This window comes from Trachurus japonicus, chromosome 6 (assembly GCF_045865225.1).
Source record: "Trachurus japonicus isolate A0001 chromosome 6, Traja_1.0".
NCBI classification, from domain to species: Eukaryota; Metazoa; Chordata; class Actinopteri; order Carangiformes; family Carangidae; genus Trachurus; species Trachurus japonicus.
The window spans coordinates 27,554,744-27,569,766 of NC_140912.1; the positions used below are offsets into that span (position 1 = coordinate 27,554,744).

Consider the following 15,023-nt stretch of genomic DNA (forward strand, 5'->3'; position numbering starts at 1 on the left):
ACTGTAGTGTAGGTAATCTTTCCTGCCACATCACACTGCACAATAACAGCGGTCATAACGTACATTTACGCACTCTGTTCACCGCAACTTACATTTTAATTTTGCACTAACTTACAAATAACACTGCCTATACATTTTTATATTACATTTTATATTTTATATAGCTATTTTAATATGTATAGGTTTTTCTTTTTATTATTTGTGTTGTTATTGTCACTATGTGTAATGCTGCTGCTCCATCCATCCATCTATCCATCTATCCATCCATCTATCTATCCATCCATCCATCCATCCATCCATCCATCCATCCATCCATCCATCCATCCATCCATCCATCCATCCTTATAAAAGTTTTATGGGTAACACATTCGGAAACACTTGTGCATCATGTTTCTGGACAATATTTATCATCCATTCATGCTGCATCAATTTGCCACCTGATGTGCAGATGTGATGTGTTTCTGTTGTTGTTGTTGTTGTTGTTGTTGTGGTGCTCAGGGTCAGAAACCCAGTAGAGAAACAATCAGCAAACATGCATCATCCAAATTAGTCATGGTTTAAATCAAAGCAGATGAGTCTTAACACTGTGGCGTGGTGACGGGTCATGTAAATATGTAAATATGTTTCATGTCTATGTTGCATATGAGTCTGAAACCGACTGTTGAAACTTTACTTATGAGGATTATGTTAATTGATTTTTGCTGCAGAGTTGATTAATTTTGCCTGTAAATGCATAAAAGATGAATAATGACTTAATGTTTATGCATCTCTCTCTGTGTGTAAGTGTGTGCGTGTTGTTCAGGACACCAAATATAGGCACAGTAGGACTTGTAGTCAGTCACAGTATGACTACATGTGTGGGTGGATCCCAGCTCGCATGAGAACAGTGCACTGTATCTGTGTGTGTGTGTGTGTGTGTGTGTGTGTGTGTGTGTGTGTGTGTGTGTGTGTGTGTGTGTGTGTGTGCGCTGACTCAGGACTATTTCTCATTAGATTAGTCGTGGTTCCCACAGTAAGAAGCAGCCCTGCGACACTGACACACAATGTTACCATGGCTGGATGGACTCTCTCTCTTTCTGTTGTTCTCTCAGTCACACACACACACACACACACACACACACACACACACACACACAGTGACACAGACAGCGGACCTCCTCCTCCTCCTCCTTCATGCTGCAGGACCAGACATGTTGTCACCTTTTAAATCCTTCAAACTTGCTTTCTAATTATATATTGACGAGATTTAAGAGGCGCAGATTTGTGCGAGGATAAACACACAAAAGACTCGACAGAAAACAACACAACCGACACATCACAGACGCAGCACAAACCCGCCCAGAACCAGGACGACCGTTATCTTCCTCCACACTCTCCCTCTGCAAACATCTCATACAGCATCACATTAACTATTTAACCAGCGCTTCTTAATTGTAATTGTGAAATGGGACACACATATACACACAGTCACACTCACACACAGACACACACACACACACACCAGGGCAGGACAACAGCTGCAGATCACCGAGGCTGAACCCTAATAAACCCTCCAGACTCACAACAATCAGTGGTGGTGTTGCATTGTAAAGATCAGACGGCGGCAGCAGGTGGAGATCTACAGTCGCTCATAAACGTCACGGAGCGAGAAAACAACTGTGGCAGCAGCTACGAGGCACAGCGCTGAAATAATTACAACAGAGCAAGGGTGTTATAGTTTTAAAATTTTCATTCGTTTTTATTTTTATTAAAGGGATAGTTCAACATTTTGGCAAATTGGTCCATTGCCATAATCCTTATAGGCATAGCAGTAGGTTTGTTACCTTTAATTGTCGGTGCAAGCTATTTTTAGAACGGCAGAGCAGAGCTGTGAGCTGCTCAGAGCTACGCTACGGAGGCTAATAGGATTTCTTGGTTTCCCTCATCAAACTCATCAAATACACAATCCAACAACTCCAAAACACTCTGTTGGACAAGTTGTGAACAGATGGTATAGTGAACGTTTTGTTCTGTCTTGATTATTTTTTTGGCCATGGCTGTGGAGATGAGGATGAATGTTTGATGATGTTTTGGGATTGATAAAGAGGAGAGGTCACCAAGTGGGCGATAGTTTTTATTTAGTCTTATTCTTAGTTTTTCAGGTTTTAGGAGAAAGACCTCTGTGAGACCTCTGAAGATGAACGTCCAAATGTGTGGGTTTTTTCTCTTTTAGTTGCATCCCATAAATGTTCCCATCCTCATCACGTTACATTGACTCTTATCTACCTGTGGGTCGAACTCCAAGTCGTCTCATATTGAGCTGTGGCGTTTTCTTCCTGCAGCTTTATCCATCACTAAGAAAAATAAAACTAACCTAAAGTTATCTGCAATTCAGTTTAGTTTTAGTTAGTTTTGCATTGTTCATTGTAGTTTTTTATTTAGTTCTCGCTTTTAGTCTTAGTTTCAGTTAACTATAATAACCTTGAGAACAAGAAAACTGTTCACTGCAGACACGTGTGGACGATAAAAGTGGGCTGGACGATGAAGATGATGAAAGATGATGATGGTGGTGGTTCAGACCCTGGTGGCTGTGGCCGTTTTTATCCCGAGTGTTGACAGTGACGAGGACAAAGAGCCCGTTGAGAAGTGAAAACAACAACAAAGAGGCTGATTCTCCAATAACACAGAGTGTGTTGTTCTTGTTGTGTTTGTCCCCGGTCGAGCTCGTGGGTTTGTCTCACGGCTGATGTCAAGGAAACATTTGAAGACGTTCAGCTTCATGCTCTGTTTGTGGGATGTGTGCGGCGTGTGTAGTCTCCTCGACAGTAAAAGTGTCCTACAAGCTTGAAGCGCGGCGGTATGGACTTGACTGTTAATGCAAATATCTAATAGATCGATCACATGGCAGCAGCTTAACGCATTTAGACGTGTAGACATGGTCAAAAGTTCAAGCTGAATGGAGAAGAAAGCTGATTTAAAGGAGACATATTCTGCCCCTTTTCCACAAATTAAAATAGTTCTTCAGTCTATTAAAGAGTTGTTTTCGAGGTAAATGCAGAGACTGCTTGCCAAAAAACTGCCATCGACGGTGGGACGCATCAGCGGTTTTGCATGAATTTACCTCTAAAACAACTCCGTAGCGTGGTGAATGTGCAGGTCACAACAGCATTTTGGAGTTGTTGGATTGTGTATTTGATGAGTTTGATGAGGGAAACCAAGAAGTCCCATGAGCCTCCGTAGCGTAGCTCTGAGCAGCTCACAGCTCTGCTCCGCCGTTCTAATAATAGCTTGCACTGACAATTAAAGGTAACGAACCTACTGCTATGACTATAAGGATTATGGCAATGGGCCAATTTGCCAAAATGTTGAACTATCCCTTTAAATTTTACTATTCACACTGTGAAAACCCGATTTGAAACAATGTACAAGTTATTTATTTATTAGTAAAATATAACACCATAGCGTCCCCATTACACTTTTAATGTCATGTTTCTTGAACATGACGATGAGTTCACTTTAAGTCCCCAGATCTCAGTCCAGATGTGCAGCCGACAAAACCTGCAGCAGTTGTGAAATGATGTGATGCTCTCGTGTCATCATGGACCAAAAACCTCTTAGAAAATGTTTCCAGCACCTTTTTGAGTTGTTTTGAGGAACATGACATTGACTTAAAGGTGTTGACTTTGCCTCTAATTCACTCAGATCTCAGTGGGTTTGATGTGCTGCTGGACAAACAGGTTCGACCTCTGGAGACTCCACCTCCAAACGTACAAGACTTTAAAGGATTTACTTGCCCCTTCAGAGGTCGGGTGGAGTCCACGCCTCCACGGCTTAGAGCTGTTTTGGCGGCAAACAGTGGCACCTGAACAACACTAGTCATAATGTTACGGCTGATCTCTGGATAAATAAAGATTATGGCAAGCAGATTTAACATTTAAAAGCTAAGTTTGACTGTCCGGAATTAACATTGTAGATATCAACAACGTCTTTCTGACTAGTCCTAATTACATTTTGAATAGTTGGATTTTTCATTCAAGATATCTGTTATTCAGTTTTTCCTAGTCAAAAAGAACATTTCAGATTTCCACAACTACATTATTCCTAGGACAAATGACGTCACATTTTCCATTCATGTGTATGGGGTTTGTCATTACAGATATCTACAATTCAGCTGCAGATATCAGCTACATGAATTACAGATATCTGTAACTGAATTATGACTAGTACTAATTCCAGTTTGAGATATCTTCAACGTTATTTTGGCTAGTGAAAACTTAATTTAAGATACCTGAAAAGGGACATGTAGATATCTTTAATTGAGGTGAATTAAAGATATCTTGAACTGGAATTATGACTTGTCAGAATCAAATTGTAGATATCTCACTGGGATTACTACTAGTCACAATTCAGGTACAGATATCCGTAATTCACATAGCAGATATCTGCAACTGACTTGTAGATATCTGTAATGACAAACCCCATACACATGAATGGCAAAAGTGCCGTGATTTATCCTGGGAAGAACGTAGTTGCGGATATCAGAAATGTTCTTTTTGACTAGGTAAAACTGAATGAACACACGTATCCAGTCTGGCATTTAAATGTTAAAATGGCCTGACATAGAGGATTGTAAGTTTATGACATGAATGAAATATCCAGAGTAGAGTTTGTACAGGACGTTATAAAGTCACTGTTTGTGTTTTGTGCTGAAACAACAGTGGCTCTTTATCTGCGGAGGTCACCTTCAACCTCTCTTTGTTTTCAGAGTAAACTTTGTCTAATCTAATAACACGAGGGGAAAAGCTCCGAGCAGCGTCGCACTCTGACCTGTGAAATCTACTTGTTCTTGTTCTTGTGTTAAAACCTCCACACAGGTGAACAGGTGAGGAGTCAGCGGTGAGGTCAACAGCACTAGAAAGTCAAGACGGAGTGAATGAAACAATGAGCCGCTCCTTTATTTATTCACTCACTCACTCACTCCCATTTCTTTTCATCCACTCGTCTTTTTCCTGCTCAGACCGGTCATCGTTCCATCAGACCAGACGTCGCCTTAATAATTACGACCTTTAATCGTACTAACTGCATTTTCAGCTTCGGTGGATGAATCTGAGAACATGTGTGATGTTTGATATTTTGACTCGATTAGTAGAAATTGAATTAAAAACAAACACTAACAGGAGGAACAGTCACATTATTGAAGCCCGATTGATCATCAGACTTTAATTTCCTCTAAAGCCACTTCACACAGAGCCACTTTCCGCTCACTTTAGATTTCCCACAATGCATTAGAAACTGTGATGATCTTATTTTAATATTACTGGAGCAGTATTTTACATGTTGGACCTGTGTGATCACAGTGGTGCAGTGGTCAGCACTGTCACCAATCATCTTATGCCAAGGAAGGGTATAGTACCATACTGGTAAGGGATATTTTATATATATAATGTATATATCAGTCCCTCCAGGAATTCGCGATGTTGCGATCGCAACAATTAACGCAAATTCAGCCAATCCCCGCGAATTTTTGCGATCTTGCAATTTTGTACAATCACCGCAACTTTTCCGCAAATTGGACCAATTGTCGGTGCTTTCCGCGAGTTACACAGCAGTGAGTGCGAGTCTGGACGGAGCGGTGGTTGAAAGTGAGTCCACGGAGGAACAGCGTGGCTGGGCTGACGGCAAGAAACTTGATACAATGTGCACAAAGTGATAAGTAAAGGAACACAAGCTGAGTTGAACGTATTGAGTGTGTGAGTTGTCCTGGTTGACCACCCGAGGCTGTGTCAACCCCGCAGCACTCGCCGAGGGGGAATCCAGTGAGTGCGCCACTGCAGGGCCGGAGCGGAGCAGCCGGCGGCCAGGTGCCCCTTCCCCCATCCTAAAGCCCTGGCCCTGGAATTGAGTAGCCACCCTCCCCTTTTTATTCAAAAACTGGACTGTTTTAATAAAACAGTTCTTTTACCACGATTTTTAAACAGACATTTTAATTAAAAGTAAAACAACTTTCAACTCTATATAATTTTCCTGTGCCTTTCTTAACAAGTGGAAAATTGCTGGTATAACATGACATCACATTAATTTGTGACATTTCAAAATTTTCAATTTTCCTTTGATTTTTAATTATTCAGAACAAAACTGCAACTTTTTTTTGCAACTTTCGCTGTCTCCCGCAATTTAATCGCAACAAAAGGGCTTGAAACATCGCAACATTCACCGCAATTTTTTCAAAATGTGGCCGCAAATTCAGGCATTTTAGGCCGCAACAATCACAAAAAAAGCCCGCGAAATCCTGGAGGGACTGATATATATAATTAGTTTAACTACACGACTGTGGTGATATCCTGTTTTTTGTTTGGTTTAACCCCCTCCTAAAGAAAAATACACCAGCCACCACTGTGACATCACAAAACAAAAAACATCCTCTGTCTCTCCTACACACAGGAAACAGCTTGATAACAATCAGCTGACCAGTGTGTGTATGTATGCATGTTACAATCATGGTTGCATGCAGATGTACAGTGCATTAAACTGTGTCAGGCAAATTACATTTACTATAACTACTTATTTAAAACCCTAAATAATAAGTTGCATTAGACACATGAATGGAAAACGAGTCAGAAATGGCATCATGACATTTGCACAGACTTGAGTTATCATGACATCATCATTAATCACCAATATAAACATCCGTCAAAATAAGTTACATCAACCAAATAATCAATGAAGTGTGAATAAAATCAGAGTTCACAGTCACACACACGGTGTCTCAGTGAGTAATCATCCTCAGGACTCGTTTAATGTGACACATGAACGATGTCGTAACAAAGTTATTAACAGCCTGGAGGTCTGTCAATCATCTCTCACACTTTGGCCACACACGTCTCCTTGTGTGTGTGTGTGTGTGTGTGTGTGTGTGTGTGTGTGTGTGTGTGTGTGTGTGTGCGTGTTTGTGTGTGTGTGTTTTCTACAGTTACAAACTTCTGAAACTCACTGAATGTAACACTTTCCACAACGCCTGTGTAAATGTATGATGTAGCATTTAGACTCAATGACAGACTCTGCCATCCCATCCCAATTTCTTTACCCACTCACAAATACAACACGAGAGGGAAACAACTTATAAAGGGAAAGAGACGGAAACTTAAATGTACAAGTCGTAGTTAGTGTGACCGTTAAAGGACCACAGACTTGGAATGAGGTTGAGAGCATGATAACAAGAGTCTGCATCTCTGTCTAATTTTAAAAAGAGATTAAAACAAAAACTGCTGCTGAAATATGTTTGAATCAAGCTTGGGTTGCTGTTTTTTTGTTTCATGTACCTGTGCCCGATGTGTTAATTGTTATTGTGTTATTATTGTGTTAAACCATATACTCTTTGTACTTATGGAATTATCTTAGATGGTTAGGGTTAGGTGAGATTTTATATGTCTCTGAGCCCCCGTTCATAAGCTACAGATAGCTTCTTACCCTTTTTACAAGATCATGTCTGCTGTATATTATGAATTGAAAATGTATTTTGCATTTTAAAATGATCTGTAAAATAAAAACGAACCTTGAACCTTGTGTGTGTGTGTGTGTGTGTGTGTGTGTGTGTGTGTGTGTGTTGCAGCCGTACCTGCTGCAGCATCTCCTCAGTGGAGGCCAGTTTCTGCCGATGCTCCTCCAGAGAACTTTCCAGATCTCTGATTTTCTCTCCCTGCGCCTCCACCTGGTCGGTCAGAACGCTCACCTGGAGACGGAAACAAGACAAACTGGTGAGAAACGAACAGAGATGTAAGTCATAAACACACACACACACACGCACACACAGACACACACACGCATGTTCTCCCTCCGTCTCTCCACTTCACCCTGACATACCTCAGCTCCGACAACAACAACACACACACTCAGCGGTCTGTCACTCAGGAATGTGCCACACATTTATTATAATCTCCCTGACAACACACTCACCTCCTGCACATAAAAACACACACACACACACACTCAACACAACACAACGCAACAACACAACACAACTCTCCCATTCAGCAGCTAAAATCCCTCCGACAGCATCCGACTCTCTGTCACTTCAGCTCCGTCCTGTCTCACAGTCTGTGGCTCTACATACAGTACGAACGTTACACTGATGCTGCATTCACGTGCAGTCGGGCAGACGGCCGTCGGTAACAAACCAGATGTCATTTTAGTCACAGAAGTCGAGAGAAAGCCGGTTAAGCGTGGGTCAGGTAAACAATACGACATCGCCATGACAACGTCGTCCGTCTGCCGTCTGCCCAATTTCACGTGAATGCAGCATGAAAAATTGAGTTGCTTGCGATATACAACCGCAAACACAATGTACCTTTAATCTGCAGCTTTAAGAAAACTAAATCTAATATGACGTTATCTGCAATTGAGTTTAGTTTTAGATAGTTTTGCATTGTTCATTGTAGTTTTTATTTATTTAGTTCTCGCTCTTTTTATTTCAAGTTCACTAAATTATTTTCTCACTGCTAGTCTTAGTTTTAGTTAACTATAATAAACAGAGAATACAACACAACTCTCCCATTCAGCAGCTAAAATCCCTCTGACAGCATCCGACTCTCTGTCACTTCAGCTCCGTCCTGTCTCACAGTCTGTTGCTACATACGAATGTACGTATGAACGTGGATTTTTTTTTTTTAATTCAGATTACGCAGGAAAAAACACAGTGAGTGAGTAACTGAATGATCTGTCAGCCTGTTTCCTGACAATGAGGCTGAACTACGACCCACTGAGTGAGTGAGTGAATGAATGAATGAATGAACGTCATTCTGCCGACACGTTGTGTAAAAAAAACCCTGACGCTACAAAGTCTGACTCTGACAGGAGAACATGAACGCAACACGGTCTCTTACCTCTGAAAATGAAGGTGAAAGTTTCCATCTGAGTGTGGACATGCTAACACACACACACGCACACACATTCACGCACACACACACACTGGAGCAAGACGGCAGCTCACTAGAATAAGAGGCAGGTGAAGAGAAAGTGAGTAAAAAACCTTGTCAACAGCCAATTAAATTGTCCTTCTGGAGGAATAAGCCCCGACCACCTTGGACGTCGACCAATCACAGCTGACGTCAGGTGAGGAATGTGTAACTAGTAGGTGTGTGTGTGTGTGTGTGTGTGTAGGAGAGCTTTATGAAGCGGAGTCGTCCAGGCGCACTGCAAAAACTCAAAATCTTACCAAGATTATTTGTCTTATTTCTAGTCAAAATGTCATTTCTTGTCAAAACTAATCAAATTATACTCAAAATAAGACTTGTCACATAAAAATTAGCTTGTTTTTATACACTTTTTTTTACTTCCTTCAAGCATATTTTCACTTGAAGTAAGTAGAAAAATCTGATAGTGGAGCAAGTTTTTCTTTCTTATTACAAGCACAAAAAAAAATTGCTTTCACTGGCAGATTTTTCTACTTATTTCAAGTGAAAATTTGTTTGAAACAAGTGAAAAATATCTAAAAACAAGTTACTTTATAGGTGGTGAGGTGGAAAGAGATTAGTTTTGACTAGAAGTGCGCCGGGTGGTGCACTTTGACTCAACGTGGGATAAAACAAACGCACACACACAAGCCCCGAGGAGGAGGAGCTGTTCTGAAAACTGTGATTTAAACATGAGGAATGTGAAAATTGTGGAGATCAGAGCTGAGGGAAGCTGTTATTAAAGAGCCCAGTGTGTGTGTGTGTGTGTGTGTGTGCGTTGTCATCATGTATCATCCTCGTCTTCACCGCTGTGGCTCCATGTGGTGATAGCGATCAGTAAACGTGTGTTCAAGATGATGTGAAGAAGTTGTCCGGACACGTTTTGTTTTGAAGTTTAAGAAAAAACACAAAGACACAAGAAAAAGACGAGTTGTTTTTCCAGTGCGACAAAAAAAAAAAAAGTTTAATCCCTGGTTTTAAAAGCTCATGGGACAGATTCAGATAATGAAGTCACAGCAGCACGAAGGTGAAACAACAAACTGGATCTGAAGCAGAGAAGATTTTATCAGAGTGTCTTTGTTTCTCCCCAGCAGGAATCGAACCAGCGATCTTTGTGTTTCGTGGTATTTCAGACGACAAGGCCACAGGAATCTAAATGGACCTGGATTTATGTTTTCTGGCACTTTTCTTGTCACATTCACACACACATACACACATACTCATGCAGCACTGTTTCAAACACGTGTTGTGATTGGAGGCGTTAAGTTTCACACACAAGTTGCATCACGATACAGACGACATCGTACCAATATGTAACCGACAACGACTGGATGTTTGCTAGTAAAACATCATCACCCAGACATTTAAATGAAAAACTATCTTATTTTCTTAAAAATAAAAATAAGCCTCCTGTTCCGTCCTGATTTATTGAACTTTTATAATTTTCATATTCTATGAAATAAATTTGGAGAAACGTAATAGTCAGTCGTAGACATGTTGTCTTTGTGAGTGAAATGTATGAAACTGCTGCTGATACCCATCACTCACGGCGTGTTCAGACCGATTTTTCACGCGATACGATTACATACAAAGTCAATGTACAGATGCAAATTTGTGCCAGCGGCGCGAATGAAGCGAACACGCGAAATTCGCCTGTTTGTGTGAGTTCAAAACATTGAACTCACACGAAATATTCACGCGAATGCCGCGAGTAAAAACAAATATTCCAGCGGGCAAACCAGAGCGAGTAGAAAGAGGCAAATATTTTACTTGCGCCCGGTGTGAACGCACTGTCAGATGTGCTGGGCGAATTTCAAAATAAAAGCACATCTTACAAACAATGACATATATAAATGTCTGATCGATGTTTTAATTTTGGATCAATGCTACGTAACTGACTTATTGATCACTGAATCGATATATCCATGTAGATCAATGTATCGTTACACACTTAAAGCAGAAGTAAGTGATATATTTGTGTTAATATAAGTCTTAAATAGTTATATCTTCCGACAGCAATCACTTACATAGAGTGTTTGGACTGAAACACGGGTCTGTCAGTCACTCTGCTCTGCTCTGAGCCGAAGAGAAAACATTTATCGTATCCTACAGTTTTTATCCAATGAGGAGAGAGAACGGCATGCAGGGCTGTGTGTGCAGCCAAGGGACGCCGTGAATGTGGCGACGTAGGGACGAGGACTGTTATGGTGCGTTCAAGGAAACTCGTTTTTTTCCGACCTGTGAAGTCGTACCAGTTCGATCTGGTACGAGTTCACCGGTCGGAAGTTACGAGTGGCCGTTATAGTGACTTTCACCGGTAAAACAGGTCGGAAAAACACGAGTGGGTTGCCTGGAACGCTACAAAGTCGTAAGTTGTGACTTGAAGCTGTAATTTACGATTTCAAAAGCCTGCCTGGAACGCAGCATTAGCGAAAACGACCGGACCACTTACTTCTGCTTTATATGTGATACATCAGTTTGGGATTCACTGTCTTGCACATGGGCACATCGAGCCAGGAATCAGTCGACTACACATGTCTTTAAATATACTCGACTGTGAAATGTGTGTGAATGGTTCAGAACAAACTTATAAACTCACACACACACACACACACACACACACACACACACACACACACACACACACACACACACAGCACGTACCTGTAGCACCAGAGACTCCTTGTCTCCCTCTAGGCGGAGCAGTCGCTCTTGGTAGGTTTCATTGTTGGCTGGAGAACACAGGTTCACCTGGACACACACACACACAGACACACACACACAGACACACACACACAGAGAAAACATCATTAGACGTTATTATCATTATTTCCCTCTGGACCGTCTCGTCTCCTCCTCTCGACACAGAGTCGACCAACTTCACCTTGATCTGATTGTTGATGATCTGGTTTGAGTGAAACTCGTTCGTCAAAATTCAGGTTCTTGACTTTTATCATATTTAACCTCAGTGAAACCAGTGGTGATGAAATTATTTCTTGATTTATTTAATCTAAATACTTCACGTTTAAGTGTATTTCAGTGTGTTTATGGTCTGTGAGCTGCCTCTGTTGTCGAGCAGCCGGTTGCAGGTACAGACTCATCGTCGTCTCTGGGACAAACTGCTGACCCGTTGCTGCACCGGCGGCCGACAGAGCGACTCCTGTTCCAACTTCACTTCACAATTTTTTCCCGAGCCACATGACGCAGAGTTATGAAAAGATCATCTGACTCATCTGACTCCAATTTGTCCAGAAATAACTCGGCATTGGAAACAACATTATCGGCATGTCACTGGAGCTTGTGTTGTGATTTTCACAGCGACGCGGCGCTCACGACCCTGAACATGCACGTATACATTCACCTCTTCCTGCTCATTAATTGATCTTTATATTAGTAATTATTCATTAATGATGAGAATGTTTAACCTCAAACTTTCCTGACAATTTAACATACAATAAAACACATTATCATTATGATCAATACAGGTTTCACCGTTTCCACTGCAGCAACAGTTTTACTGTACATTACATAATAGGAAATGATTTATTCTTTTCTCATTGGTTGATGTCGTTATGACTCATTTTTAAATCCTTTTTTAATATTTTCTAGTAGTAATAATAACCACAAATTACATTACAGTTGCATTTCTTTTTTTTCTTTTTTTAAAAATATTTTTTGGGGCTTTTTCACCTTTAATTGACAGGAGCGTCAAGAGAGAGGAAGACAGGAAATGGGAGGCAGAGAGGGGGGGGGATGACATGCAGGATAGGGCCGCTCGACTCGGGATTCGAACCGGGGCCGCCTGCAGTGAGGACTATAGCCTCAACACATGGGGCGGGTGCTCTACCAACTGAGCTAAACCCCAAAAAGGAAAATTAATAACTTTTGAGTTCCCAACTTCAGTTTTCGACCGGATGCGCCAGTTCAGGCTGAAAATCTTAATACAATTGGGTTGGGTCGGTCTACGGGCTTCCTTTTTTTTGTGTTTTTTTTAATAAAACACATCTGTGAAATGAACTCAATCAGCACTGACCCTGCTTTTTTAAAATGTTCTTTGCCGGGTTTGGGCCAGCTTCTCTGCTACTTTGTGTCATCAGTCTCAGTCGCATTATCTGGGCGTCTTAGTCGGGTTTGAAGAAGTCCGGTATTAGTCGGACTAACACGTTTACTACAGTTCATGCACTTCAGCTGTCCAGTTATAGTCAGATTAAAGCAGATATCAGTGGAATGTTTTTGTTAAAGCAGATATCAGTGGCACGGCCGTTTCGGCTAATGCTGTGTTCAAGGCAGGCTTTTGAAACCGTAAGTTACAGCTTCAAGTCACAACTACGACTTGGTAGCGTTCCAGGTAACCCGTAGCTCGTGTTTTTACCGTCCTGTTGTCTGTGAAAGTTCCCTATAACGGCCACTCGTAACTTCCGACCCGTGAACTCGTACCAGATCGAACTGGTATGACTTCACAGGAAGGAAAAACACAAAGTACGAGTTTCCTTGAACGCACCATGAGTTAGCAGCCCCCGCCCTTGTCAGGCATCAATTGGTCCTCGTGCTACGTCACCACATTCACGCGCATCCCTTGGCTGCACACACAGCCCTCCATGCCGTTCTCTCCCCTCATTGGATAACACTTGTATCCCACAAGGAAAATTTTCTCCTCGGGTTACAGCAGAGCAGAGTGACGGAGAGACTCGTGTTTAGGCTGAAATACTTCATGTAAGTGATTGCTGACGGAAAATAGGACTATTTAGGACTTATATTAACAAAAACATTCCACTGATATCTGCTTTAATATAAGTCCTAAATAGTCCTATTTTCCGTCAGCAGTCACTTACATGAAGTATTTCAGCCTAAACACGAGTCTAGGGCTGAAACGATTCCTCGAGTAATTCGAGTACCTCGATTACAAAAAATGGTCCGAGGATTTTTTTCTGCCTCGAGGAATCGTTAATTTAATTGTAGTTCAAGCGGCCGCACGGACTACTTTCAATGTGGCACAACGTGCGCCGTAACGTAACCTATGAACGTAACCGTGCGGGGCTCCCCCGCGGCCGTCCGCCGCGGATGACGGCGGAGATGGGGAGGAGGGGGGCGGCGGCGAGGCGATGGCCGCGACGACCGGGGGGGGGGGGTGACGGTGGCGGACGTATAGGTGTTTGACTGAGGGAGAAAAAGGCGACAAAAAGACAGAAAATGTCTCTCTATAGGCACTATAGTTGTAACACAGCCCTTGCATACCACAGCAGCACGTCTTCCATGTTGCAGCATCTCCACAGAAAACATTTTTGATATCTTGAAAGTAATTTAATTTAATTTATTTTTGATATCTTGAAAGTAATTTAATTTAATTTATTTTTATTTGTGTTTTATTTATTCTTATTTATGCTAGCAGCAGTCGCCTCTTTAGTAATGTTTCAAGACCAGAAAATACTTGCTTGTGAATTTAAGAAATAAAAACAGTTGATTCTACAAAAGGAAACCAATTGGTCATTCATTATTAAGTGAAATATGTTATTTTCTCTTGTGTATTCATAATTGCTCTTTAACCAAGCAAAAATACGTTTTATCCGATTACTCGATTAATCGATGTAATTTTCAGTAGAGTACTCGATTACTAAAATATTCGATAGCTGCAGCCCTACACGAGTCTCTCCGTCACTCTGCTCTGCTGTAACCCGAGGAGAAAATTTTCCTTGTGGGATACAAGTGTTATCCAATGAGGGGAGAGAACGGCATGAAGGGCTGTGTGTGCAGCCAAGGGATGCGCGTGAATGTGGTGACGTAGCACGAGGACCAATTGATGCCTGACAAGGGCGGGGGCTGCTAACTCATGGTAGCGTTCCAGGAAACTCGTACTTTGTGTTTTTCCTTCCTGTGAAGTCATACCAGTTCGATCTGGTACGAGTTCACGGGTCGGAAGTTAACGAGTGGCCGTTATAGGGAACTTTCACAGACAACAGGACGGTAAAAACACGAGCTACGGGTTACCTGGAACGCTACCAAGTCGTAGTTGTGACTTGAAGCTGTAACTTACGGTTTCAAAAGCCTGCCTTGAACACAGCATTAGCCGAAACGGCCGTGCCACATATGATATCTGCT

At 41.7% G+C, this 15,023-nt stretch overlaps 1 protein-coding gene across 6 annotated transcripts in view; it reads right to left on the reverse strand.

Annotated features, from left to right (window-relative positions):
- ppfibp2b (PPFIA binding protein 2b) overlaps window positions 1-15,023 on the reverse strand; it is a 105,009-nt gene that overhangs the window by 48,286 nt on the left and 41,700 nt on the right. For 5 of the 6 annotated variants that reach the window (XM_085780103.1, XM_085780099.1, XM_085780098.1 and 2 more), the window contains 2 exons: window positions 11,592-11,678; window positions 7,595-7,708 (listed from right to left, as the gene is read on the reverse strand). In XM_085780103.1, the coding sequence (XP_085636229.1) occupies window positions 7,595-7,708; window positions 11,592-11,678 (201 nt within the window). Of the gene's footprint in view, window positions 1-7,594; window positions 7,709-8,858; window positions 8,925-11,591; window positions 11,679-15,023 lie in introns of those variants that run through there. The other variant, XM_085780102.1, reaches the window with a different exon arrangement.